At 46.2% G+C, this 27,836-nt stretch overlaps 1 protein-coding gene across 7 annotated transcripts in view; it reads right to left on the reverse strand.

Annotated features, from left to right (window-relative positions):
• Positions 1–5,764: 5,764 nt before the first annotated feature.
• Positions 5,765–27,836, reverse strand: part of TEAD1 (TEA domain transcription factor 1) — a 248,421-nt gene continuing 226,349 nt past the window's right edge. For all 7 annotated transcript variants that reach the window (XM_037050054.1, XM_037050052.1, XM_037050050.1 and 4 more), the window contains 3 exons: positions 23,775–23,915; positions 18,864–19,016; positions 5,765–13,307 (listed from right to left, as the gene is read on the reverse strand). In XM_037050054.1, the coding sequence (XP_036905949.1) occupies positions 13,194–13,307; positions 18,864–19,016; positions 23,775–23,915 (408 nt within the window). In that variant the 3' untranslated portion in view covers positions 5,765–13,193. The remainder of the gene's footprint in view (positions 13,308–18,863; positions 19,017–23,774; positions 23,916–27,836) is intronic.

Consider the following 27,836-nt stretch of genomic DNA (forward strand, 5'->3'; position numbering starts at 1 on the left):
AATCATCCTGCTCATTTCTCACGACACTGTGATGGGATTTGTTGTCAGCACCATTTGACAGATCAAGAAACTGAGGCTCAGAGAGATGGAGTAAATTTCCCGAGGACCCGCAGCGAGTCATGGGTAGAAGCCACCAGGCTGGGCGACTGTGAGCCGTTCACTCAGCCCCTGCGTCGTGCTCCTGCTCTGGTGCTGTCACCGCCCGGAGCTCTCCCGCCCTGCTCCCCGCAGCCGCCAAGGCAGAGCGGGCGAGCCGCAGGCCACAGGAGCTCGCCGCGCACTCAGAGGGGCGCGGGGGCTCCGGGCTGACTGTTCGAACGGTCGATGTCTGTGGGTGAGACGTGCCCTGCCTGTCGCAGCTGACTGTCTCGTCTGTGGCGGTGGCCCAGCCCCGGCCTGAGTCGCAGGTCGCAACCTCCCTGCTACAGCATTTCCTTCGACTCCGAAAAATTCCAGCTCTGTCTCACTGTGACACCAGGGTCCCTGGGGACCTCTCCTTGGAGGTTACAAAAGTCCCCTGGATAGCTTCTAAATTTAATCCATTTGTATAAAGCTCTTATAAATGATTGGGCATGTAGGAGAGCTCACCAAAGACTGTTTTCGTTAGGTTTGACTCAAGGCCGAGTTTCTCCGTACAATAATAGGCTTGGAGGGAGAGCAGAGTGAGCTGTTGGATTATGGTAAAAAGAAAAAAATGTTTTAAAAAGTCCTTTTTTGTTTGTTTGGTGAGATGTGACCCAGGTCAGAGCCCTTGGGTATATGTCAGTTTTCTCGTTTCCCTGGGCCTGGGATAGGGTGGGGGTAGTCACAGGGGATTTGTTTCCCCTGACAAAGAAAAAAAAGGTATTTCCCTTTTTCCTTTTGTAAAGGTGGAATGAATTTATGAAAAGAACGCGCTTTGTCGGACCTAGGTAGATCAGGGTTCAAAGTGACATTTTCTCACTTCACAGCTGGTGACCCGTCACATCAAAGTGCATTTTTGAGCCCGGTTCCCGCCGGATGGTACTGCAGACCTTGCTGGGCGCTCCGAGGATGGGAGGCAACCCTTGGAAGACCGCTGGCCGGATCCCCGGGAAGGCCCTTTGAGCAGGTCTGGCTCTTGCAGGAGCAGAATGGCACGCGGCCCCCCTCGGGTCCCTGCTGCTCTCCTGGTTGAAAGGCACCGCTCTCATTCAACACGGAGACAGGCTACACAGGAGCAGCAAGGGCTGCGTGCCACCACACCTAGACCGGGCTCAGGAGTGCAGAGTTTCTGGCTCTCAAAGATTAAACGAAGCGGACACTCAGCAGCACCGCTGCCTCTGTCACCCGTCTTCCTTTAACAAACGTTTAGAGAAGTTTGCAAACCCCTAGTCCTCCCGAGAAGCTCTTTAGTGGCGGTTTGCTGCCCTCTGGCGTCCACCTGGAGAACTCCCTGGGCGCGTTTGGCCTCGCGGCCGGCCTGAAAATACCAAGGAGCTTGGCCGCTCAGAACTGCCCAACCATTTGGAAGGGTACGCCCCGGGAGGGGCGTTAATACCAGGACCGGCTACATAATCCGAAGGGTCCAGTGAAAAAAGCAGGGTATTTTGCTAGAAAATTTACTGAGAGTTTCGAGACAGTGACGACAGAAACATTAAGACCAAGTGATGAGCACTCTTTAGGGCAGGATTCTGTGCAGCTGCAGGTACGGTTGGCATGCCCAGGAAGCTGGCCTTTTCGCGTCACTACCTGCTCCTGACAGTAGACTTCTGGACCTATGGTGGAGTCTCAATAATTCCCCAAGGAACTGAAGTTAGTAGGACATGTTCCAAGAGGGGACGTGGGAGCAAAAATATTAAGCAATTTTTAAAAAAGCATACCTTGTCCTAACCTTGGGAATGAATTCAGACTTAGGAATTAAGAGATTCAAATATCAATTTTATTGCAGGACAGGCTGTACTTAAAGACAGAGCCTATGTATAGCTAAAGAGTGTGCTAAAATCCACTCTTGAAGTCCACAAGGAGAGATCAGCCCCGATGACAATGTGGACAGACTGCTGTCACCAGCTCACCGGGAACTCAGTGCACTGCCATGGGGGGAAGGAAGGGATAGAGCAGGGTGCGAAGAGTACTTAGGGGAAAATCCCTGTCTGTGGAACCCAGAGCAGTGACGAGAACGGGTATTAGTCAGGCACTAACTGGAAAAACAGAAACCACTCAAGTGTTTACAACCAAGGGCATCTGATGCAAAGCATTGGTTTCACAGGTGGCAAAGGTGCTGAGATGCCAAAGCCCAAGGTGAACAGGAAGGGGAAGTTGCCCCCACTTTCAGGAGCAGAGGGGTGAGGGGGTGTTCCAGATCACTCGTAGAAGCTAGAACCCTGGTGGGCGCCCCCCAGAAGAGCTGGAGCCCTGGAGGAGACAGAGGGGCTGGTCTTCCTCAAACAGAAAGAGGTGGAGAGCTGCGCTCTGGATCCTCCCCACGTCCCACCCTCAGTCCCCTCCCAGTCCCCTCCACTGGCCACACTCAGCTGATTTAAGCAGCTGACACAGGCACCTGGAGAAGACAGACAACAGGGGTCCACTCCCCTGCATTTCAGAGAAGGGGGAAGGCAAGGAGTGGGTGGGGCAGGGACACACTCAGAACCAGAGTGTGCCCTCAATGGGTAAAAACTCAGATGGCCAACTGCCTGGTGGCTAAAAGCTAAATTCTGCCCCGTGACGTGAAAGGTCTTTCACAGGACAGACCACTTTATGAACCATATTTCCTGCTGTTCCCTTTTTCTTGTTCTGTCAGGCCACTTCCCAATTCTAACCCCTTTGCCCTGCTCCCTATTCCTGGAATGTCCTTTGCCCACACCATCCTCTCCTGCCTTCCCTTTTCTCCTCACTCCCCCTCCATCCAGCCTCCTTCTCTTCACTCCATGCTTCTCCCCTTTTTCTTCCCTTCCCCTCCCTCTTTGTTGCCTATTAATGTGTATTAGTTGTTACTGTTTTCCAATAAGTGGAAACTATTAAATATTAAACCACTGTAACTGCTAGCCTCTGCTCCACCTCCACAGGTAGGAAGCCCGGACTCCAGATGTAACTCGTTAAAACCCGTCCCAACGTTATCAAGCCACTAGATGTCCTACTGATTTCACAGCACAATGGGGAAGCCCATATGAGAATCTAAAACCTGCAAAAAACAAACGAGCATCTTAATATTTGCACCTGAAACAGACTTCTGTTTACAGTAACGATTGAATGAGATTTGACTGGGTAGACATAAAAATGGAAGCACTGGGGGGTGAACAGAAACAGGCAGATTTTGGTGGAAAGTCGCTCTCCATGTCGGAAGTGGTAGGAAGTGAGCGCCCCATTTCTGCTGCTTTCAGCCAGGGGCCAGGTGCGGGGCCACGCTGTGCAAGCCAGTGGTTGTGCCGCGGGGAGGGCCGTAGTTTCAGTCCATGAAAATAGAACAGTGAGTCCAGGGCAATGACAGCTGCAAAGGGAGGAGAGGGAGGCCTGGAAGGGACAGAGCCAGAGAAGGGACAGAGCCAGAGAAGGGATCCCCACATTCTATCTGCTCATCCCTCAGGCCGACCGCTACACCGCGCCACACAGGACAGATGCCCCCACGCCTCAGCGGAAGAGCAGAGGACCTGAGATTGGAGCCCCCGCCAGACACAGAGTGTGTAGTTTAATCAAGGAAAATGCCTGCTAAAAATGAAACGAAATAACCTGTTTGAGAAAAATATCAAAATGGAGAACCTCCACAATGAACATTAGTAATATATACAACCTAAAATTCCCTAACAGGCAGAGAATCAGAAGAACAGGACCTATTCTCACGTGAAAAGATGTCATGCTAAGTAAAAGGAATCAAACACAAAGAACTATGTGCGGTGTGATTCTATTTAAGTAAAATTCTAGAAAAGGCAAAATATCACAGGCAAGGAAAGCAGATCTGAGCTTGCATGCGGTTGAGAGAGGCGGGGATGAACTGTGAAGGGGTACGGGCAACTTTGGGGGTGATGAGTACGTTCTGCATTGCGATTGTGGTGGCATACAACTATCAATATACACAATCACTCAATCTTAACAAATGCATTAAAATGAATTTTACTTTATATAAATTATCCTTCAATAAAGTTGGAGAAAAAGTGAGTGAAAATATCGCAGGCAACGGGCTCTTTCTCAAGGCTGTGAGATATCGGTACACATTTCAAGTGTTCTTTGTACTCATATTATGCTTATGTAAATGAGTCCATCTATTTTCTAACTCTACTGTCACCAGGCTGGATGAATGGGGCTAGAACGTTCTCGTACAAGCAGCTGAACCGGTTTGCAGCATGCACAAAAGCTCCATGGCCCCCTATCTTCACCCACACTTGGTATTATGAGATTTAAAAGCTTTACATCTACTGGGCAAATGTCATTGTGATTTTGAACTTACATTTCCCTGATGAGTCATAGAGCTGAGTATCTTTTCACGTTTATTGGCCGAGTGGATTTTTTTTTCAGGGTGGGGGGTACTGTCCTGCATCTGGCACGTCACACAGAGGCAAGGCTCTTTGGAAATGACCTCTTTATCCAGCAGGTGTGGGCTAAGGGAGACAGTGACTAGGGAGTATGAGGGTGCCTTCCACAGAGTAAGGACTCGGCAAAGCGCTCCACGGCCTGCCCGCTCTGCTCCGAGCGGCTCCCTGGCAAAGGCATGCCTCTCAAACAGTGGCTCGCTGGAAATGCGACTCTTTGAAGAAGCTGGAATGTCACTTCTTCTCTGTTCTCACTCCCGCCAGTGCCTCTTGGGATTTGAGGCAGGCTTTCCCTCAAAATTTCACAGAAATGGGGAGAAGCAAGACCCAAGGTCTAGTGCAAACCAAAGAATCCCAAGGAGCATGCGGTCCTGTTGTCAAAAGCCCACGGTCATCACGGTTTAAGAAAGTTGTCCCCTTCTCCAATCCAAACTTCTCCCTAGCCGTGAGCTGCATCCACGGACTGACACGAGCCAAAGCGCAGGGGCCAGGAGTCCAGGCCAAATACTCAGTGACTATTTAAGGCTCCCCCACTCCCCACCCCTCTGGATGACCTATCCTTTCGGAGCTCAGTGTGGGGGCAATAACGTCACTGCCATTGGGACTATTCTGAGAACCAAAGGGAACAACGCCGTATGCACTCCACACCAATACACTGGGCCCTGTGCCCAGCACACAGTGAAAACTGAGTGAATCCAGGTTTTGTTATACATGTGTGCTGCACACCTGAATCACGAATCCCACGGTGATGCTGAGGACAGGGGCAAGGGGTTACAGAGCAACACAACCCCGCTACTGAGAATGTAAGCACTGTGAAGACCAGAACCATGGCGTATTCACGTCGGTCCCCCATTGTCTGCTCTACCCCCGGTTCCTGGCGTAGGCCCAGCAAGTTGGGCTAACAGTCATAAACGCTCAGTGGCTGAGCTGCTGTGCCTTTTGGTTCTCCAGGGCCCTACTGTGGTACCATGAACATGGGGCGTGGCTTCTCAGGGTGGCCTGGGATCCACTGATTGGCTGTTCTGCAAAAGCTCTCTCGATTTTAACAAAGCACTGAAGTGGGGGAGAGAGAGAAACAAGCAGACAGACTGACTGACTTGTGGATGCTCTTGAGAAACCCGGCTGGAGTAACACCTAACGCTCCAATTACTGAGCCTGGGGGACACTGTCGAAAGAATGGTGGCTTTGGCCTCCTTTACCCTGTCCTTTATGCACACCCCCACAGTGCAGACAGCGTGTTCCATTTTCGACAACATACACTTTTGCGAGATAAAAAAGGTGACCCACACTTTCATTTTCTTTATTTTTCATTGATACCGTATGAATACAAAGTTTCTAGAAAGCTACAAAATGTCTACCACTTTATCAAGAAGGCATCAAAATGTGTCACTTTGCAAAGACATGAAAACACCTGCAGGAACTGACACAAAAATAGCATTTTTAGAGTGATGAAATAATTGCACTTAACTGTCATGGATATTAAAGTTATCACACATATGTACCGCAAAAGCTAGAATACATTTTTTTTTACAAAGCACTTTATAAAAAAATTCTCTGCACACAAACCCTATAATTTTCATATAACTATCATACTAAAGATAAATTCACTTTAAAGCCAACACTTAGAACATTTTTAAACAGAAAGGTACCAGTACCTAAACACAGACGTTAACAAATACGAGAATACTGTACTGCTGAGAGGGATAGCCAAATGCCTTGAGTTTCTGCAAACAAGTTAAGAAAACGTGTGTGAGAACTTACCCCCCGCCCCCCAAACTCTCCAGTCTACGCACCCGGAACCTCACGACCGAAGGCGGGTCGCACCGCCCACTCCCAGCAGCAGTACAACATCAAAGGAACCACCGAGCAGATGAAATGCGTACGTCACAAGCCCATTTTATACAAGTGACATGAAGACACAGACTGTGAGAATCCCATTACGTCATTTAGAATGTGAACAAACACACGTGGCAAAAACCGATTTACATAACATTTAAGCATATTAAAGAATTAAAGGCTATTCAGGTTTTTTTTCAATGTTACAAAATTTTTTTTGTCGTTTTTCAGGCACATACTGTTTTTGTTTTTACTCTTTTTTCTGTATCTGCAGTCATGAGCCTATTGAAAAAAGGCCTACAGAAGTGAATCAAGGAGGTAACAGGGAGATTTTTTTTTTAAAGAAGTGCAGTTAATATCTAATTTACACAGTGAAACTAATCAGAGAAAATGACTGATGCGAAAAAAATCAAAGAAAATCAGAGACTGGTTTCCAATTGATTTACACCTAGATTCTGTCAGCTTCTCTTAAAGAAAGGGGGAAGGAGAAATGACCTCATGATGGAAGCCAGACAAGAGTCACCCTGACAGATGGAATCTGCTGGAATCTGACCCCTTTGATGGATGAACAAGTGGGGAACATCAGAGCCATCCCAAACACGAGAACGTGGCATGGCATGTGACTGACCAAATGCAGATTCAGAGAATGAAACAGGATACGGATTAAGAAGCAGGACAATAAATACAAATATTTCATCTTACTGAATGGTGCATGACTTCGGTGAAACCATCCTTTGCGATGCAATAAATTTTAAATACAAAACCTTCATTCTTAACAGTCTAAGCAACGCGTTTCTGAAAGGAAACTGTTGCCAATCGGAGCCCAGCAACAGCTGAAAAGGGCAGCGGAAACACGTATTGGATGCATCTCTTCCAAGTTGTGGTAAAGTGCACGGACGGGGAGGGGCTGAATCCAAGCAGCTAACCACAACTTGTGTGGAGCAATTTCCTTTCCATTTGATTTTTTTCTCTTGTAGAAATTCTTATAAATACTCACAACTTGATGTGGATAGAAAGCACTCTTGAAATCTCAGAGCCCAGAGAGGGTAACCAGAAAGACACCAGGTAGAGATGGATGGGAACATAGGTGTTAAGAGTTCAGAGGTGAAACTTTCAAAGGTGTCTAATGTCATTTTGAAGTCTATACGGGTAAAGAAAAATCTTTTTTCCTTGGCTTGTTTGGCTGGTGTTTTGCTTTCTTGTCCTTCTCACTGCTTTTCTTTACCTCTATCTGCTTTCCCAGTTTGCACAAGGTTTTAATAAAAGCCAGCAAGGACTTTACAGAACCGCCCCCTTGAGGGCTGGAGCATTCTCGGAAAATGCCGAATCGTGAATGGTGCTCTTTGGAAGTTTCTCACAGCACAGTCGTCTGAGACACTCAGAGTCCACACTCCGCACTAAGGAGAACACTTCAATTGTCATGACCCTAACTCGTTTTTGTTCTGCACTGTCATCTCAGCTTGAGGCTTCCAACTTCCAACACGGTGTCACTGCATGAACCAGGTAGGTGTGCACGGTCGTCTGACCGGGAAAGAAACCTCCGCAGAGACCACGCTCGGACGTCAGGAAGAGGGCCGATCTGTCCACCAGCCAAGAGTCTGTTGCTTGTGGGGATGCATGGCCGGGTGACAAGCAGAGACGACGCGCTGGGTCGTTGGCACACACACACACACACAACAGTTCCTGGGGGCGCTCCGGCTGCAGTGTGCTCCTGGCGAGCGGTGGCGGAGGCTCTTCCACGGCACACGGACTCGCCGCAGGCAGGGGATCCACGTGGTGCGCACGCGCACAGAGGCCTGTGGTTGGTGACTCATTCCGGTGAACCAAAGGCATTACGGTGATCTCAAAATATTTTTGGTCTCTCTACAAATTATCGTTATTATGGCAGCACTTTTCTAAGCTGGAATCTCAAACCAAAGGCACTTTCATGCTAGAGTGCAGAAGAGTCACAAATAGCTAAGTATTTGGTCGTGAATTTAAAAGGCAACATTGAAAGTACAACTTGCTTTTCATAGTCAACTATGAAGATGCAAAACCTTTTGTTTGGTATATGCATTTGAGAGTCTGGTTAAAGAGCCGACATATGTTTGGTTTCAGATTTTGGACCAAGCAGTCAGCTTCCTGTAGAACTGGAGACAAATGGGCTTCCTAAACAAAATGCAAACGATTTTTGCATGTTCTGTGATAAATATGGGGCCAATCAGTGAATGGGCACTGGGAACAGGTGTCAGAGAAGGCTGGTGGCACGACTAAGGTATCACTAAGGCACTGCTTACTGGGACACTTTGGCAGCTCTAAATTTAAAACTTCCTAAAAAAGTAACAGTAGTAAGAGAAACGCTTCCAGCTTACAAAAGGGCTCGCGGTTCCGAGGCAGCCTTGTGCACACCCTACACGCGACATCTCGAAGGTTTAAGGCTTTTCAGAAACGACATGTGCAGGGCTTTGCCACAGCGACAGCGACAGAAAGAAATGAGCAATGCAGACACAGCCCCTTCACGTCACAGGTGCGAACACCAACAAAGTTGGTTCTAGCCTTTGTGAGGATAAGTGTGGTGTACCAGAGCATAGACAAAATCATACACATCATATGTACCTGGTTCGTAAAACTGACTGTAGTCTCATGATTTAAATAATTTACTGTTATACAAAAAGGAAAACAAACTGCTAAAGCCACTGCAGTATTGAAACCTAGCAACTCAGGTTTTAAAGTCACTCGGGTAACTGTACCACCAAGTGCTTGGAACGGGCCTGTTTTTTAGCTGGTCTGAGCATGAGACTTGGCTGCCGAGATGCCTGGCTATTAGAACTTTGACTCGGAGCCCGTGGCTGGTGAACTGTCCTCAGAGGAAGTGAAAAGGCTCATCAGTTTTCACATCTGCTTGCAGATGCCTCCAATAGCTCCAGCCAGACGAGACTCACCAGTTCTCTGTCCCCCTCTCTTCTGAGCAGACACTGCCCACGCATCTGCAGGGTCGTTTGGCGTGAGCACCACAGAGGAACCACCTCCACCAAAGGGACCCAGGGTTGAGTGGCAGGAGTGCTCGAGTCTCGCCCTTATTCTGTCACTGACCGAGCTGGGTGGCTTTGGGCAAGTCCTCTCCCCTCTGAGCCTCAACTTTATCGCTCACACAGTGAAGGAGAGGAGACTGCTCTTTTAGCTTGATAAAGAAAAAGTCCTATCAGCCTTCTTCTGGAACTGATCCCTCTCTCCTCCACCCCTGAAGATGAGAACACGTTCCAGAGGTTTCCATAAATACAAACAGCACTGAGTATAAGGCAGAAAAGTAGAAGACGACCAGAGGAAATTTACTGAAACAATTAAAGGTTTGATAATGAGACCCATGAGCTTATGAGAAATAAGGAAAATAAGCTGTTTTTTTTTTAACCCAGTAAACTAAGGACTGAAGGTCAAAATAGAAATGCTTTCTAAATAGGAGTGAGCTGATCACAGGGATAGTGGTGACCAGCCGTTCCCAGCTTCCCCCGGCATGAGTGAAAAGATAATGGGAGGAGGAAAGACTCGATCGTAAAGGAGAGGTTCTGAAACAGGAAGAAACGTGGACACAACGTCGCTTGTTGCTTGTGTGATGTCACTTGATGACCGACACAAGCAGAGATGCTATCTTGGGGTGAAGTGGAAGGAAAAAGAAACCCTCAAACAAGGTACCTGTGACCTGTGTGGCTTGGGCAGTGGCCCTCAGCTGGGGGAGACTTTGTGCCTCAGGGACATCTGGCAGAGTCTGAAGACGTCCGGGGGTGTGACCCTGAGGGAAGAGTCCTGCTGGTGCCTAGTGAGCAGAGGCCAGGGATGCTGCCAAACCTCCTGTGATGAATGCACAGGACAGTCCCCGCGACAAAGAACTTCCTGGTGTAAATGTCAACAGTGTCGAGGCTGACACGGGTCCCAGGCAGCTTGGGTGTTCTGGAATTCTAGGACGTGTTCTGGAAGAAGTCCTGATTTTATTGTAGGTCTCTTGCTAAGGTGGGAAAGATCATGCCAACAGACCAGAACCCAGTTTTCTAGCTACTCTGTGTAGGGAGTGAAAAGTTGGCCTCCGAGTTTGTGAAAGCATCTCCTGTGATGTCCCTCCTGTGATGTCCCTGAATCAGACCTGGTAGTGGCAAGTCACCAGGAGGTACAGCACCTGGGGGTGAGCGGTAAGACTCTGCCATAAAGGGTGAAAGACCGCAGGCAGACACGGGGTAGATGTTAAGCAAATGCCACCTAGATCTAATTCAGGAGAGACAGAGAGAGGGCCCAGAGTTTGGGTAACTGGACCAGTGGACAAGATGGGGAAAATACCTATTTTGGAGAAAATTTGAGAAGAATGAGACAAGAAGTAACATTAAAAAAATCTTAGAGCAAAAGATTTAAGAGCAAAAAGCTATCCTCAGGGTAGTTCAAGTAAACCCACCACACTCAACTACAGAGGGTCCAGAAAGAAGACACTGGCGGTGAGGCACTGGGGCCCAGCCCAACTCCGGGAGTCGGTGGACCAGCGCACGGCCTTCTCTGCCACCCACAGAACTACCCTCACCCTCCGGTGGGTCTTCTTGGGTCTCAGTCTATTTGTGCTGTGACAAGTAAATCCCAAGAGCTCTCCGGGCAGCATAGTAGAGCCCCGTTCCTGGGTGGGAGCGTGACCCAGACACCTTTCCCCTGAAGTTCTGGGATGGCCTGGCTTTGAGCCACATACATCATCTGCACGCTTCCAGTTCTAGGGTCCTGCTCCTGGAAGAGTGGAGGGTCCCTTGAGGAAAGACGCAAGAGACAGGAGCAAAAGCAACATCCCCAAGATAGGTGTCCAACAGAAGAAGCTTAAATGCTTGGGCTGAAGACCAGATGGAAGAGCAGACAACCGGGGCAATCCTTTGAGGGCCCAGCTGGGATCAGGGAACAAAAGCTAGTCTCTTGATGGAGGGAAATGTACACCTTCCTCCTGATTTCCGTAAGGAATATCCACTCCAAAAGGGGAAAATTTTGCACCTTCTCCTCTGGCCTCCCCAGCAACCAGGGATATGAGTCTGGAAGGCACCAGGCTTGTGCTGGTGTTCTGCTCGCCTCCAGCCCGTCATACCCTCAGGCTTGGGACCACCGGACACGAACCAGTGTGCAGGCCGGGTCGGAGCAGGCGGAGAGACAGGAGAGGGGGTGTCTAAGTTACCTGAATGTGACTGGACGAGGATTTTATTTTCTGGCTTGATGGAAAGGTCTTGATATGTCACATCCTATACAACTTACTTCACATTCTATTGGGTTAACACGTCCCCAACAGTGATAAAAATGCCCCCTTCTTCAGGGAAGTTGGGGGTGTGTCCGCGAGGGCACTTCCTAATGAAGCTCTACGGCGGGGACCTAAGAACTGTTCCGTGGCTGCGTGACACCAAGTCTGCCTGGCCCATACTTTGGAATATTTGGGTTGGAAGGCTGAATCTCTTCTGGGGAGGGAACCTCCCAAATGAGCCTGTTTGAAAGGTCACAGATAGAGAGCTGGGCCTCTTAAACCTCCGTCAGTAAAGTACTGCGCCTTACTGAGAGACGGCAAGAAAGTGGGTGTCCTTGGAGAACAGATCGAGATCTACAGAAACAGATGGAAATATACACAGAAATCAGCACCCAGCAAACTTAGTGACACTGACTAGGTGTGCCATAAACACACGTTAAACAACTACACATGTGTGTGTAGGTTTACACACACACACATATGTGTAGTTATAGCAGGTTAATATGCATACTGGATCACCAGAAATAAACAATGTATCTGCAGGCTGGTGAGGATGCTTGCCAGTTTCCGGGGAGCAGAGGTGCTAAGACTGATGAGCCTTCCACTGGTCTGGTTGGTGACATTTCCTCCCAGCCACAGGGTTTTCTGTACTCTGCAGCTCACAGTGCAGTATTCGTGCCAATTTCAATCGTCTGTTAGCAAATTTCAGTGGTTCAAATATTTACTCATCTGAATAAAAAAATTTGGTTGTCCATATAAAATATAACTGCACACATAAGACTATAAACATTGTAAGTTTAGATTTTCAGTATTTATCTACTTATTGCAAAAAAAGCCATCCTTTCTTTTTCATTAAATAATCAATTATCACATTAGTACAATACACTTTTATATTTTTAAATATACTATATATGTTAAGGATAAGGGGTGAAGTTTTCTTCCTTTGTAATACCTGTTCAAGAGTTTAATGGGTTAGGAGATTAGTTTTATCCTTGTGAAAAAGGTACAAATTTGTCTCTTTAGGGTATTTCTACCAAGGACTTCTTAAGGCTATATTTTAACATTTGGTTTCAAAAAGAAAGAAAAGTTTCATTTAAAAAATAATTTAGTGAATTACATTCTTTCATAACTTCCACCCTAATTAGTTACAAAGATAAGTCTAAAGATTCTTAGTTTTGTGTACTAATTTACATTTATATTTAAAGATTAATTTTACTTGTATCTTAAAACAAGAATTTTATGTTGGAAAAAAAAGAACTAAATACATTTGTATAAAGGCTGTAAATGTCCCATGGCCAATGCTCTGTCTGAGTATTTCCTACCACAATTCGGAGCAGGCCTCTGTGGACAGAGACGTGGGGTCTGAGGTTCACCTTTCCCGAGGGACGGTGGGCTGCAGATCTGAGGATCAGAGAGCAACGACTCGATTCTCTTTTCACAACTGTACCAGAACTTCACAGCTATGACGACAGTATGAACACATGGAAAGAATGACTTCACTCACACAGGATTTAGAAAAGTCAGGGGCGGCCTCAGGGCCGGGCACCACCCTGCGTGGTGAGGGTTACAGTCTGTCGGTAATGGAGAGGGTGTGTGTGCGCACAGGTGTGTGTGTATGTACAGGTATCTCTCTATATAAATAACCACGTTCAGTCCTTCACAAGCCTGTAAATATGATGTTGTGCTCCATGTTCACTATTTGAAACTTCAAATACGCAGGCCATGCAGAGGAGAGTTTCTTGTGTGTCCCTGTTTGTTACCACCTGTTTAAAAAAAGCACATACACACATAAGTGAAAATGAAACACCGCGTGGTGACCACACTGTCCGCCTCTGCCTTGAGGACTCTGATTTACCTGGAGGGGAATGGGCTAAAGTCGAGTAAGTGGATTACTGGGAATCTGTCCTGTCTCACTCTGCCCCATCCTTCTGGCTGGATTCAGGATATCACGGATGGGACTTGAAGCCTATCTGAGTTGCCTTAGGTAGGAAAGACCTTGCTGAAAGGGCCTTGCCCATAACCTGAGTCCCAGGAGAGACCAGAGGAATTAGTGTGTGGGTTTTTTTTGTGGGGGAGGGAAGCTGATTTTTTTACAACAAAGACAATTTCCTCCAATTTTGTCCCATGAGGCAGTCATTTACCCTGGGAATCATCTATCTCACTCCTAAACTTTTACTTAATCTTCTCCACCACAGCCCGAGATAGATACAGGCTTCCGGAGTGCCTTCCTCACCACTCTGAGCCAGCAGCGCCCGGACTGGTGAAACCTATGCCAAGTAAAGGAACAGCGCTATCATCATGTCAAATGATTGTTCTTTTAGTCCACACAAGCTTTACTTTTCAGAATGCAGTTTGAAATATTTGTTTCCCCTCGTGAGCGGAGTAGCTCAGATCCGTCTTCCTCCTCAGGAGCAGGCTCCTCGGCCTTTGTCCGCACCGTGGGCCGTCCAGCCCGGGTCACGGCAGCCCCCCTCACCAGACCTGCCTCTTTCCTCTCCTTGCTCTGTCTGAGGCCCCCATGCTGCTCTCAGAGGAACTTTCTGAAAGCACATCCAACCCAACTTCCCTACTTTCAATGTTTCCAGGACTCTGCTACCTGCGTGTTTCATTAGGCCAGCTCAGCGTTTTCAAATATTTTGAATTTGAGAGCCTAGTCCAGTTTTTCATGGGTCTCATTCTCCCCAGGTATCAGTCAGGCTGCTTCACCCACTTAGTTTCCCTTACCCTTAAGGCATCCAAGTTCATGGTCCCTGACTAAAGTCTCACAGTGCTCGTCATTTTCCTGGCACAGCAGCCTAAAGTAAGTAAGCCAGTTTGCATTATTTGTAAGTATATTGGCATTACTTATTTTTAATGCCCATCTCATCCAATGGACTGTGAGTTCCTGAAGAACAGGGACCATGTTTCCCAGTCACTAGCTCAGTGTTTGGCACACAACAATTAATAAATATTTGCTGGATGAATGAAAATGTACATGACAATAGCTAACATATAATGACTGTCTACTATGCACCTGCTCAGTATGAAATGCTTTACCCACACAGTCTCATATGGCAATAACCACTTCTATGAGCAGGTGCTGACAGGGAAGGAAGCTGAGGGTTAATTTGTTTAAGGGTATAGAGACTTTTTTCCATATTGGTATCCATGTGCTTTTCTAGGTTTATTTCCTGCCATTTCCCTCAGAGGTCGAATACTCCAAGCATGTGGTTCTTTCAACCTCTCATCCTCCTCCCTGCACCCAAACAAGCACCGTTTCCTGCTGCTTTTACCCCTGAATGCCTCACCACAAGCCCCACCCAGAGTCCTGTACCAGGATCACTCCGCACCAGACCCGCCTGTGCACAGCAGCCACAGAACCCTTCCGAGAGATGTACATCTGACAAGAGTGTACTCTTGTTGAAAAGCCCTGATGACCTCTCTTACACTTTTGAACTTCAGATGAAGAGAACACCTGTTCTCCTCCTACAGGGCCGAGGAGACCCTGCCCACTCTGGCCATTCCTCCCTCCCTCTGCGCCAGCCGCACGACCCTATTTCCGGTTCCACTTGCCTCCGCCTGCTTGCCTGCCCACCTGCAGTACCCTTCCCCACCCTCTGTTCACCTGGCAGGTATCTTTTAATTGCTCCTTCCTTAGGGAAGCCTTCTCTGACCTCTGAACTAGGTCACCCCCCCCCCCCCCCCCATTACATGTGCTCCCTTGGTACCAAGTACCTACCTCTGCAGCCATCAGCCACTGTTTAGTTTACACTCATTCTGTGCTTACTCGAGGAATGCCTGCCTCCCTCACCAGACTCCAGGGTGGCTGTGCCATCTGGCTAGCTCACGGAATCCTAGAACCTGACACTTAATTAGGCACCCATGAAATGGCACTCTTCTTGGTAAATCTGAAAAATGTCTGTTTATCCATCAAGAAAATTTAAAACATCATCTTTTAACACCTCTGAGACTCCTCTACCTCACCCCAACTGCAGGTACCTGCTCAGGTACCTGTGCTTCCACGGTGCCTGTCTTGTAAGCACACTACAGCCACTATGAACTTGTACTGCAATCATATGTTTACCTGCCTCATGCCGCTGCCAGGCCAAGGTTTACTGTGAGACAGGTATGTGTTTTATTTGTACTGTATTCTGGCAACTAGTTTAGCTGAATGAATTGAACCGCTATCAATAACTTTGAGATGGAGAGTACAGATTTGAGCATTCTGTTTGTAAACAGAGGAAGAAACTGAGGTCTCCAGATTTTTTTTTCCTGGAGTCTTATGATTTTAAATGGCTTATCCAAGGTCATAAACCCAAGTCTTCTGATTCTGTGACCATAAAATATGCTGCAAAGTATCTTTTCCATCAATTCAAGTCTTAACTTGTGCCCTCATTGGCTCTGTGACTGAACACATCAGGGTAGACCTGACATTCCCTATCCATAAAATGGAAATAAAAATGACCTCAGAGTTCTGCGATGAGAATTTCATACTATAACATTTACAAAAGGTTTAATGTGTGCCTGGAACATCTGTGATCTATCCTACCCTCTTGCAAATTTTCTGTGAAAGAATAGATGCTATTTAGGCTTCACGACCGAGATTCGAAAGGAGGAAAGAGAAAAAAAATGTTTCTAGCAACCTGTAAGTCTGAACACAGCCTCAAAAGGAGACAGGAAGACGTGGCCTATGGTTCGGCTGCCGTCTTCCTCTGCCTGTCTGGATGCTGTCGCGAGGGCCCTGCCTCTAAGGCTCTCTGCGATTCCATTAGAACCCTGATGGGACAGGAGAGTCGAGCCTGCCAGGCGGTCGGGTATGGAAATGGTCTTGCTGACACAGGCTTTGTGCCCAAGGCACCTAGGAAGACGTCTGCAGCCTCCACCCCTGCTGTGTCCCCACCCCCATCCCTGAGGAAAGCGGACAAGTACTCCTCACTCCTCTTGTCAATGACAGGAGTCTGTTCTCATAACCCAGGAGTGCTGGCTTAATCTCAGCTTTTCTGAAGCCGAAATGCTATTCTAGCAGGTATTTATTGACAGGCACTACTTCTTCATATCGAAGGGATTCATTTAGTTGCTTAAGAATACATTTTGAAATTAATTTAATACGTTGTGTTCTCCAGACCTCTAGGCTGCGTTAAATCACGTGTTCCGAGGCAGCACTACTAACCTAGTTACATGCGTGTTACGGGTAGTGGGTGCCTTAAATTTTCTCCCGGCCTATTTTCCATGGCTGTGCTCTATGAGGTAGGGCTTCAGGGACTGAGGGCACATTCTTTAAAATGCTGAACTAGACACAGAGCTGGTTTTCGTGAAACAGCTAAGACTCCTTCCAAGAGGTGGCGTGGCCATCCACTCAAAGAGCTGTGGTTGCTTCCTAATGTCCGCACCAGGGCGCCATACTCAACTTCTGCTCATCTGAGCACTGCGGTGACCTGTTCTTAAACTCAACGGGGAGTACCTACATGACAAGGGCCTGCCAGGCCCGCAAACCTCAAATTTCTCAATATTCACTAAAGTCCATCAGAGACAGGATACTAATGACAACTAGTTACTAAAGAACATGTTTTCCAAACTTTCCCCCACACTACCAGTTCCTCAGTTTCAGGGGGGGCCTGGATAAACTTAAGAATCCACTGAAGTTCTCTCCCTGAAATGAATAAAAATCAGCTCATTTTCTAGTCCCTCAGAGCAGGGATGCCAACCCCTGTGTGCAAAACTACCTGGGGATTCTGATTTCATTCGCCTCAGGCGGGGCTTAGGACTCAGAATTTTCAAAAGCTTCCTGGATGGATCTGATATGCAGAAAAATTTAAATTTTAAAATTTTTATTTATTCATTTTTTACATTGAATGGTGTGGGGAAATGGGCTCCTATTGTTTCTTCCAAGTTATTATTAAATAGCAAAAAATTTCATGAGTGGGACCACCACTGGTAGCTTGAAATTGCCTGTGGAGGGCGAGTTTACACCGTGGAAAGGAGCAGTCAGGGTCTGGGTCAACCTAAAATCTCCAGGTAAAGAGTTCCTACTTCGCGTGCTTTAGTTCTTACTTCTAGGCATGAAGCAGGCCTTTTGGAGAGCTATTTGACCACAATGTCATGTTGCTGCCCCTTTTAGCAAAATTCTTTCCACCAAGTTTTGTTTTGGCATTTTCCCTGCAATTTGATTAACAAATGCCATTTATTCTTAAAATGGTCTTTATGAAACCATTACTGTGTATACATTCTATAGGTATATTTTGAGGACAACTACTATTCTTTTTTTCCCTTTATATTTTATTTATTTATTTTTAGAGAGAGGGGAAGGGAAAGAGTGGGAGAGAAACATCAATGTGTGGTTGCCTCTCATGTGTCCCTCACTGGGGACCCAGCCCACAACCCAGGCATGTGGCCTGACTGGGAATCGAACCAGTGACCCTTTGCTTCACAGCCCCATAGGCCCGTGCTCAATCCACTGAGCCACACCAGCCAGGGCAGACAACTACTATTCTTAATAATCTTCCCAAGTCCCCCAGTGAAGCCTCCATGAGAAATATGCTTTAAAGTTGAATATCAAGGGGATCACCCCTCGCCCCCCGGCACCGCCCAGGGGAACCAGAAAGCTTCCCCACTGTGGACACCGAGCACCATCAATGTTTCCTTCCCCTTCACCCAGGAAGTTTCGATCTTCAGCCTCTGGAAAATATTTCCAACCCTTCCTGGCCATGACATTCTATTGTAATTTATATTTCTTCAGCACTGAGAGTTCATAGTTTGCTGCTTCTTATCAAGCCTTGTAAATCCTTCATGAAATGAATCAAGGTATGTTTGAAACACAAACCTATTCACTCAGTTTTTGCCTCATTTATGGTTGACATAGTATGTTTCTGCTAAGACTCAACCTTGGCTAATGCTCGACTTTCCTAGGGAACTTAAAAAAAAAAACCCACATGCCTGGATCCTATCCTTAGAGACACTGAGTCACCTGACATACGTTGCCGTTTGGCATCAGGGTGTGTAGGTCTCAAGGTCAGAGTGTTTGGTCTCAAGGTCTTTCACCAGTTCTTTCTAATACGTAGCCCGAATTGAGAACCTAAGACCAGCGCTTTTTATTACCCTTCCGAATCCCAGTTCTGTCAGGTTTAGAAACTGCAGCAGATGAGACCCCTTCTCTTCCACAGACTTGAGCCTGAACTAAAGCCAGGTGTACCTCGTGGATGCGTGAAGTCAGCTGCTGACTGACCACCCAGGACCCACCCCAGCAGCCCATGCAGTTGCCTCCCAGTCCCCACTCCATCCTGGCTTTCCTCACCAGCCTCAGGGCTAAGTCTCCCAGAACGAGAAAGAGACCAAACAGTTACCAATAAAATTGTGAAGTTTTCCAAAACACTATTCATCATATATTTCTCTGGTAAGTGTTTGAGCTTGTGGATGAAGTTGATCATATATTCACACATCGGGGAGCGGTTTATTCGGTATACAAATCGGCCATTCTCAAACCTTGCATACTCCGTCTGTGAGGGGAAAAAAAATGATTTGAACATTTTTACCGTCCTGACTTTGAAGCATGAGAAAAGATATTATTGCCTGTAAAAGCATTTTACTCTTTCAAAACGCAATGTCTGCTATGTACTGTACTGTTTATTCAGTTCACTTAATTTTTAAAAAAAATCCTTTATCCATACTTAATACTTATACTCAGAATTCATTAGTTTTCTGGAAATTAACAAAAAATTGGAAGGTGCCTCAGCACAGTAAGGAGTGCATCAGACACATTTAAAAAAAAAAACTGGAAAGATGATAGCTTTAAAAAGAGTTGTATAAACCCTTTTCGGCAAAGGTGAGGAAAAAACCACAACCACCTACTTAGTGACTTTCTGCCCTGAGAGCTGCAAGAGCAGGACACGCCATTGACAAGTCTTCAAGGAGCCCAAAGAAGGTCCTCTTTACTGTGATAAGGCCTCCCAGGCGGACAACCAATTCAGCTGATTTCTCTACTTTAGGAAAAACTACTTCAACACTCACCATGAGCCCCTGATGGTTAGTTATTTATGCCTTTAATTAAAAAAAGAAAGAAAAAATACTTGTATATACGCAGTTTGAAGATCGCACTGAAGCACTCGGAAATAAGAAACACACCCCTGGATAACCTCGGATCAGAGAGGAATTAAAAAGGAAATTGCAAACTCCCCAAAGAATAATGAAAAGGGACACGCATCAGAAGTCAGGGGACCCAGGGGGGCCGTACTTGCAGGAAACCTAATGAAGCAGCTCCGTGTCTCCATCATTAAAGATGAGAAATTACAGAAATAAGTACACATCTTAAAAATAATTAAAACCCCACAAAATAAACCAAAGCCACAAAAAAATTCAAAAGAAACCAAGAATAGGAAATTAATAAAAAGCTGAAATCAATGTAATAGAAATTTAAAGTGCACACAGAATAAATATAAAAGCTGGTTCCTTTAAAAGACAAAATAAAATATCTAAACCCTTTACAAATCTAAGAAGGAGAAGGAAGGAAAGGGATGAAACCAAGCTCACAGTACAGATTAGAAGCTTTACAAAGGGGTTACTGCACATAACTGTAAGGAGAAAAGCAAAGAAGACCCGGAGGACAGGATGCTTGCCTAGCAAAATGCAGATTTTCCAATACTGGGCCCTTTTAAGTTGAAAAATTCAATTAGTCAGTGATTGTGGAAATGGCTAGAAAGTTGCTCAGAGATCTACTGCTGAAAAGGGTACAAAGACCATATGGTTTTACAGCCAGATTTTAGGTAATCTTTAAAGAAGTTATTTTCACTGTTATTCATACTATGCCAGAGCACAGAAATGGGTAGGTGTCCCGATGATTTTTATGAAAATAATACACATTCAATACTGAAGTTTGATAGATTATTATAAAAAGCATAGACCAGTATCACTTACGACAGCAATTTTCAACCTTTTTCTTCTCATGGCACACATAAACTAATCAGTAAAATTCTGCAACCCACAAAAAAATATAGTAAACTTTTTACCAGTCTGACCAAAAAAATCAGGTATAATTGTGGTTCATTCACACTGTACAACTATTGTTATGTTGGCTGTTGCCTTTTTTAAATTGGACCATCTAAGGGAAAAGAGGTCCATGCCCTTGAGTAAGTAGCCAGGTATCGCACGTTTTACAAACTCTTGCAGCACATCAGTGCGCCTCCTACACCATGCTGGGTGAGGTCGCTGGCTTAGGAGAGGCAGAAACACTGTGCCAAACAGCCAACAGCACGCAGCAGCGGGACCCACCCAGGGCTTTCTTCAGAAAGCTGTGGCGGTGCACGCGCAGGACATAGACTAACTCGTGGTGTTAACAAATGGGAGAAAAATCGGAGAAAAATCATATAGTAAGAGTTGCTGAAAAGGAATTTGATAAAATACTATAGCTATTACTCATAAAAACTGCAAGTGAAATAATTATAAAAAGAAAGTACTTACATGTAAAATAAAAACCAAGAATAAATATAATCTGACATGGAAAAACACCAAAACCACATCTATTAACATCAGGAACTGTACCAGGATGCTACTACTCATACAGCACTATTTCTTTTTAACAACCATGTTGGAGGTTTTAATAAACCAAAAGGTGAGAAAATAATAATTTTTATTTCATTATTTGTTTTATTATTATTTTAAAAATCAGATAAGATTTTATTACACGGAATAATTTTTTAGTTTTTAAAAATTTTGTTCATTTATTTTTAGAGAGGGGAAAGGAGGGAGAAAGAAAGAGAGAGAAACATCAATGTGCGGTTGTCTCTTGTGTGCCCCCCACTGGGGACCTAGCCTGCAACCTAGGCATGTGCCCTGACTGGGAATCGAACCAGCGATGCTTTGGTCTGCAGGCCCACACTCAATCCACTGAGCCATACCAGCCAGGGCAGAAAGTAATAATTTCTTAAAAAGTAACACAAACATTGGCAAAGAAGAGATAAACTAAAGCTGCTGATGATATTATATACATAGAAAACTCAAGAGAAATACGGCAAGGTGATTTGAAAGAACACAGAAATACAAAAACCAAGAGCTTTTCTCTCTTCTAGTAATTAAAATCTAGAAAGGGAAAATTGTATTAATAAATTATGTAATACTTAGAAATACATTTCTCCAGAAAGGGATAAATCTATACATAAAAACTATAAAATGAGATTGAGATGTAAATAGGTTCTTAACTGGGAAGGTTTAATATCAATAATATATCAATTGATCCCAAAATAATATCTAAATCAAATGCGATTACAATTCAATTGCTCAACTAAGATTTTGTTTCTACATTTTTAAAATGATCTCATTATGTGGAAGAACGAATGCTCCTTACGAAGCTAGAACATACATGAAAAGGAAGACCAGTGGGACCGACTTCCTCGCCAGACACCAGAACACACCATAAAGCCACTGTAACTGAACCAACAGGGCATTGGGACAGGTAGAGATAGAGGGTGGAGAGAACAGAGAGATGCCAGGAACAGCTACCGGTTTGTGTGGTAACTTCAAGGGCACAGATTCACTGAGTTGGAAAAGGATGAATCACTTAATAAGTGGTTTTGACAGAAATGCCTATTTGGGAGAAAATGTAAGCAGACCCCCCCTTACACACACAACACAGAAACACATTCTAAATGGCTTGAAGGCTTCATTATAAAGCTCCACCCACCACATTCGCTACCTTCTCTGTGAAAATTCCTGGGATTTCGTCAGTCAAAAGCAATTTGCACTGCCGCCTGAACTAATACCTGAGGACGCAAGGAAGGATCATTTAAAGTCTGGGAAACTGACTTGTGTGGGTCACCTTTTCTCATGTGCACCTGTCCAGGCACGAAGTCCACTTACAGACAAGCCCTGACAACCTGGCTACTGGGGAGCGGTGCACAACACCAGTCTTCCGTGTCCCCAACAACAGACGGGTAACATTGCTTCCTCCTCCAAGGAGACAGAGGCCAGCGGTTCTAGTCTCCTGGTCTGTTTCTCACGCAGTGACCTTCTCCCCTCCCCCTCCCCAAGCTTCCCAGACCCTGCAGAGCTGGCTCCCCTCCTCCCTCCTTGCCCTCCGCTCCTCTGTGTCTCCCTTGCACTCACTGCAGGGCTGGCAGCTGCTTCCCAAACTGACTCCTTATTTCTATGCTCTTGCTGTTCCCTCTATGCAGCTACATCTACATCCCTGTAGCTTTAATTATCCTTAATGCTATGATTCTCAATTAACATTTTCAGTCTTTACCCATCTCCCAAGTTTCAGTCCTGTGTCTATAATCATGCCCTATTTCCCCCTGAACACCCCATTTCCTTATCTCTGCCGGTGACAGCACTGTCCTTCCAAGGATAAAGTGTGTGACCGTTGACTCTTCCTCTTTGATCTTAAATATTCAGTCAGTTTTTCAAGCCCCATTCAGAATGTGTTACTGGATTCCACTGCCACCAGCTTAGTAAAGCCCGTGACCCCTAAGCTAAATGGATCATCTAGTCAACCCACCTACATCCTCCTCTGCCGGTGTCCCCTCCTTAACGTCGCTCTCAGGACCCCTGTCCTGTACTCAGGTAGCAAGGGCTGCAGCCCCCAAATCCTCACTGTTCAGCCCAAGGTCTAAAAAACACACCCTTCCTCCTCTTACTCCCCAGTGCACACCCCCTCTCATGCATCTGCACAAAGTCTTTGTCACAGTCGGGTTGGGCTGCCAGGCCTGCGAGGCCCAGCACAGCTGTGATAAAAGTCTCTCACTGCTTTGGATTGACTGGGTGATGAGCAGAGACACTGGAAAAAACTTTAAGTGGAATGGCAACTGCAAATATCATTCACACGAAGCAACCCACTCTGACAAAACAGATATATATATATTTTTGAAAGGGAGGGAGGCATGAAATTACAAAGCCATACATTCCTACAGTGCCTGGGAGTGCCCTTGGACCTGGGGGTCAGGGGGGGAAGGCTTCCTCTGATGGGCAGCAGCTTCCAGAGCAGGGCACTCCTGTGAGACCTCATGCAGGCCCGGACACTGGTGGCCGGCTGGGCAGGGTCAACTTCAACAGCCAAGGAGGCTGGCACGGGACTTCCTCCTGGCCTTTCAGTTGCTTTCAAATTATTTTGCCTTGTCAGAAGCAATGGGGAAAAAATTGAGAGAAGGGGCGGGGGCTGGAAAGGAAGAGACACCGAAAAAAGTAGAACACTCTGCCCCAGTGAAGATTTAAAAGATGGCAACAGCCTGGTCTTGAATGGAGGTGCCAGTATACAGAGGCCAACTTACCTCTACTTTTTCTACTACTTGCTTCCCAAAGGAGCAGACTTTGGTGGAACAGGTGACTGTCATATTTTCCGAACTCTCATACTGACTGGTTACACCATAAAAAGCCCCCGCGTCATCTTGAATATTGCAGTTTAAATCGGCCTGTGGGAAAGGAAACAGAGGTGAGGGTCACGCTGGCACAGCAGGCATCATGGCAACAGTGGCTGCCCTCAGGGTCAGACCTGCACCCGGGTGAGGAGGGCCGGGTGGCTGGGGAGGCCGCAAGGGGATGCTCTCCCAGAAACAAGTGCTGTGGTCCATTGTCCTTTTATTTTGAAGCGAGTACTACCTGGGGCAGTCTTCACTTGAAATAACACGCTACGCGAACCTGCTTTGTTTCACTTTCTTGTATTCACTATCAGAATAAGGTTGTACCTTTGTAAAAAATGATCCATGAGGTCTTAAAATTGTGCAGAAAGCAGTACTGCTGACGCTTGAGCACCATGGGAATCAGGGGCTCTGACTACCCATACAGCTGAAAATGTGCATATAACTTTTGACCTTCCTCAAAACTTTACTAATACTTACTGTTGGCCAGCCCTAGAGATGATATGAAAAACTGATTAACACAGTTTGTGTGTGGCATGCGTTGTATACTGTATTCTTACAATAGCTAAAGGAAAAGATAGTTTAAAAAGTCGTAAGGAAAATACATTTACAACATTTGTTTAAAAAATCTGCATTGAAATGGACCCATGCAGTTCAAAATCATGTTGTTTAAGGATCAACTACATATGCACTGAATTCATATTCACTCGTCACTAGAGACTGAAAAGAACAGGAGAATCTACAGTTGACCGGCCATTTGTTATGTATGTAAAAACAGAAACTTTACTACAAATTAAACCTCTAGAGGGGAAATGGCTGTTGTGAAAGGCTCTCGTACAAAGATGCTAACGTTTACCAAAACCACCACTGTTTTAACACATTTTAACGAGTACCTGCCATGCGAGGCTCGTGCTGGACAGACACTGCATAGGACTTGACTACAACCTCGTGTGGCAGATACGTACATAAAATAGTTATAATTTAGACAGCAAATCAGTACCATGTCAAAGGCACTCAGAGTTCAGATAATGGGGGGACTTGCTTTCCCCTCGGAGTGTTACTGAGGGATGGTGAGACTTAAACATGCAGAGAGGGGCTGAGGGAGTAGTATAAAGGCCCAGAGAGCTTTATTCTTGCTATGGTGCAAGGTGTAAGGAACCTGGGAAAAACAAGTTTGGAAATGCAACTGGGCCCGGTTCGTGGAGGGCCAAACAAGGAGTCTGGATTGTATTCTAGAGAAACTGGGGACCCCTTGAAAGTTTTGGCACAAGGAAGAGATGTGATCAGATCAGTGCCTCAGAGGCACGTCTCAGCATGGCATAAGGTCCATTGGAAGGGAGGCAGGGAGGCTGAGAGGCTGTAGAGCCAACTGATGGTTTCCTTCCCCTGAATATCTTCTGGTCCCCTACTGCTCACCGGGTAGGGGGTGTGAAGCTGGGGTCTAAGACTAAGCACAAATCCCCGCTGTCAAGGGACTTACAGTTTCATAGAGAGGATATCACAACAGAGATTTGCACTCCTGAGAGAGGCACAGAGGGACAGAAGAACAAACAACAGTGGGCAGGGTGCCTCTGGGAGTCGGGAAGGCTTCTGTGGAGGATGTGGCTCAGACCCAAAGGAAGACTTGCTGGCTTAGGCAGGCAGAGCATGCTGTGAGAGGGGCGATGTTCAAAGGGCACATGGCCAGAAACAAGGACTAAAGAAAGCCTGGAACAGACAGCACCGGAGAGACAGTGGCAGACAAGGCTGGGGAGGCGGGAACATTTGGGTCTTACATCCTGAAACCAGAGAGATTTAGGAGTTATAAGCACATGGGATGGAGACAGTGATGGGGTGTGATCAAATCTGCATTCCAAAAAGGCAGCCCTAACCACAGCCTGGAGGGGACTCTGGGAGGATGAGTGAATGTGGAGATAGATGAGGGGCCCTTTACAGTAGTTCACATGAGAGAGGGTGTGAGGCCGCTGTTGTAATGTGGAGACAAAGACAGTAGTTCCAACATGCAAATGACTATACATATTTTGCAAGGTGTGGCATATTGTGACCGGCTCATTTCAATACCTTGACAGGCACTAATTAACCACCATGAAGGCCTGAGTCATTCTCTCTATATTTTTAATAAGGACCTGCATTTTGAGTTTCCTTCTTGAAGTGAGGATCAGGAAACTGTCCATTTCCTTAGGCAAAACTTGCTATTTTCTGGCTTCATATAAAAAGAACTATATACTTTATATTCCTCCTTTCATCTTACGTGCCCCCAAATTTAAAGCTAACGCCAGCGTTCAGCTGCAGCACCGAACTCCCCCTAGATCCTTCCGGTGGCCGCTAAAAATCAGTGTCCTGCTCCTTTTACTGGGTCCCAATCTGTTTTCACTCGTACTTGTCCAGTTTTATATCATCCATAAATTTAGTAACACTCCCTCGCACTCAGCTTCTTGGAATTATATGGGGCATAAATTGTAAATAAATAAAAATACCCAAGTGTGCACTTTTCTCAGAGGTTTGGCACTTGGCTCCATGAAAGAGCAGCTCGGCGGGGAAGGGGGCGGACGTGCCCCCAACTGAAATCTGTACCTACACTACCCGAGGCTGAGGAGGCTCCCCGAGCTCCTGCCTCCAGAGGAGAAAGGTGGCAACATACCCGAGGCGCACAGCGGCTCTGACACTGGAATTACCAGCCAGCTTTCCACCGGGCACCCGAAGTGGGCCTTCAAGAACGGCCACTGCCTCGCTCTGCCACCAGCTGAGAACACAGGGCTCTGAGAAGTGGCTCGGGTGTTGTGTGGCGCCAGGGTTACCAGCAATTGTCTTCATGGGATTTACGCCCCCACTAGAGCCAGCCCTCCCTATTTGTGGGTTCTGCAGCCATAGACTCAAGCAACCGTGGGCTGAATGTGTAACGGAAAAAAATGTTACGCTGTCGCCAATGTCTGCCACGTGGTGAGGCCTGCAATGGTTGCGTCTGCGCTGCTGTGAACAGACTTTCTTGTCATTATTACATCAAGAGTAGAGTGTGTTGACTCCTTCCACAGCAATTACACTGCATTCGGCATTACGTGTAATGTAGAGACGCTTTGAAGTTTATGGGGTGTGTGTGTGTAGATTATATGCAAGTACTACATTATTTTAGGTAAGGGACCTGGGAACTTGCGGGTTTGGGGATCTGCAGAGGTCCCTGGAGACAGTTCCGTGCGAGCACTGAGGGGCGACTGTATTACAAATGTACTTTGTGTCAACAAGATTCTGCATTTTTTAAATGTAAAAACACTCACATAGCAGTGAAGAAATCAAACCGGGAAAAGGGTGCACGCCTCCTTTCGACCCCTGAACTTCCCCGCCTCCCCAGGTGACCAGTGTTATCGGTGTCTCAAGTGGCCTTTTAGAAATATTTAGCATTTAGATATTTAAACATACACACCCCCTATTTTTGTACAAACAGCACTCTTCTAAACCTTATTTTAAAAAATATATCTAGACCCTGGCTGGTTTAGCTCAGTGGATTGATCGCGGGCCTGCAGACCAAATAACTGCAGTTCGATTCCCAGTCAGGGCACATGCCTGGGTTGCAGGCCAGTTCCCAGCAGGGGTCGCATGAGAGGCAACCATACATTGATATTTCTCTCTCCCTCTCTCCTTCCCTTCTCCTCTAAAAATAAATAAATAAAATCTTTAAAAAATATATATCTATAACTATGTCTTGGAATTCACATAGTCCTGATACAGAATGTCAGTATTAAAAAGAACAGCTATTGAAAAAATGAACAGCGGCTGTGTACTGCCCCACGGCCCCAGTGCTCCCTGAGTGAGTGAGTGCCCTCCTGACGGGTACGCAGGCTGCTTCCCAGCTGTGGTGCGACGGTGTGTCTATGTGGAGCAGCAGAGGGCGTGAGAATTACTTTTACTTTCCTTTCTTTCAATATTAAAAAAGAGATTCCAAGCTTGGAGAGAGTGGGCTAGAGATGCATTGCTGGCTAA

Source organism: Sturnira hondurensis, unplaced genomic scaffold (assembly GCF_014824575.4).
Source record: "Sturnira hondurensis isolate 20B ecotype Veracruz unplaced genomic scaffold, ASM1482457v3 Scaffold0006505, whole genome shotgun sequence".
NCBI classification, from domain to species: Eukaryota; Metazoa; Chordata; class Mammalia; order Chiroptera; family Phyllostomidae; genus Sturnira; species Sturnira hondurensis.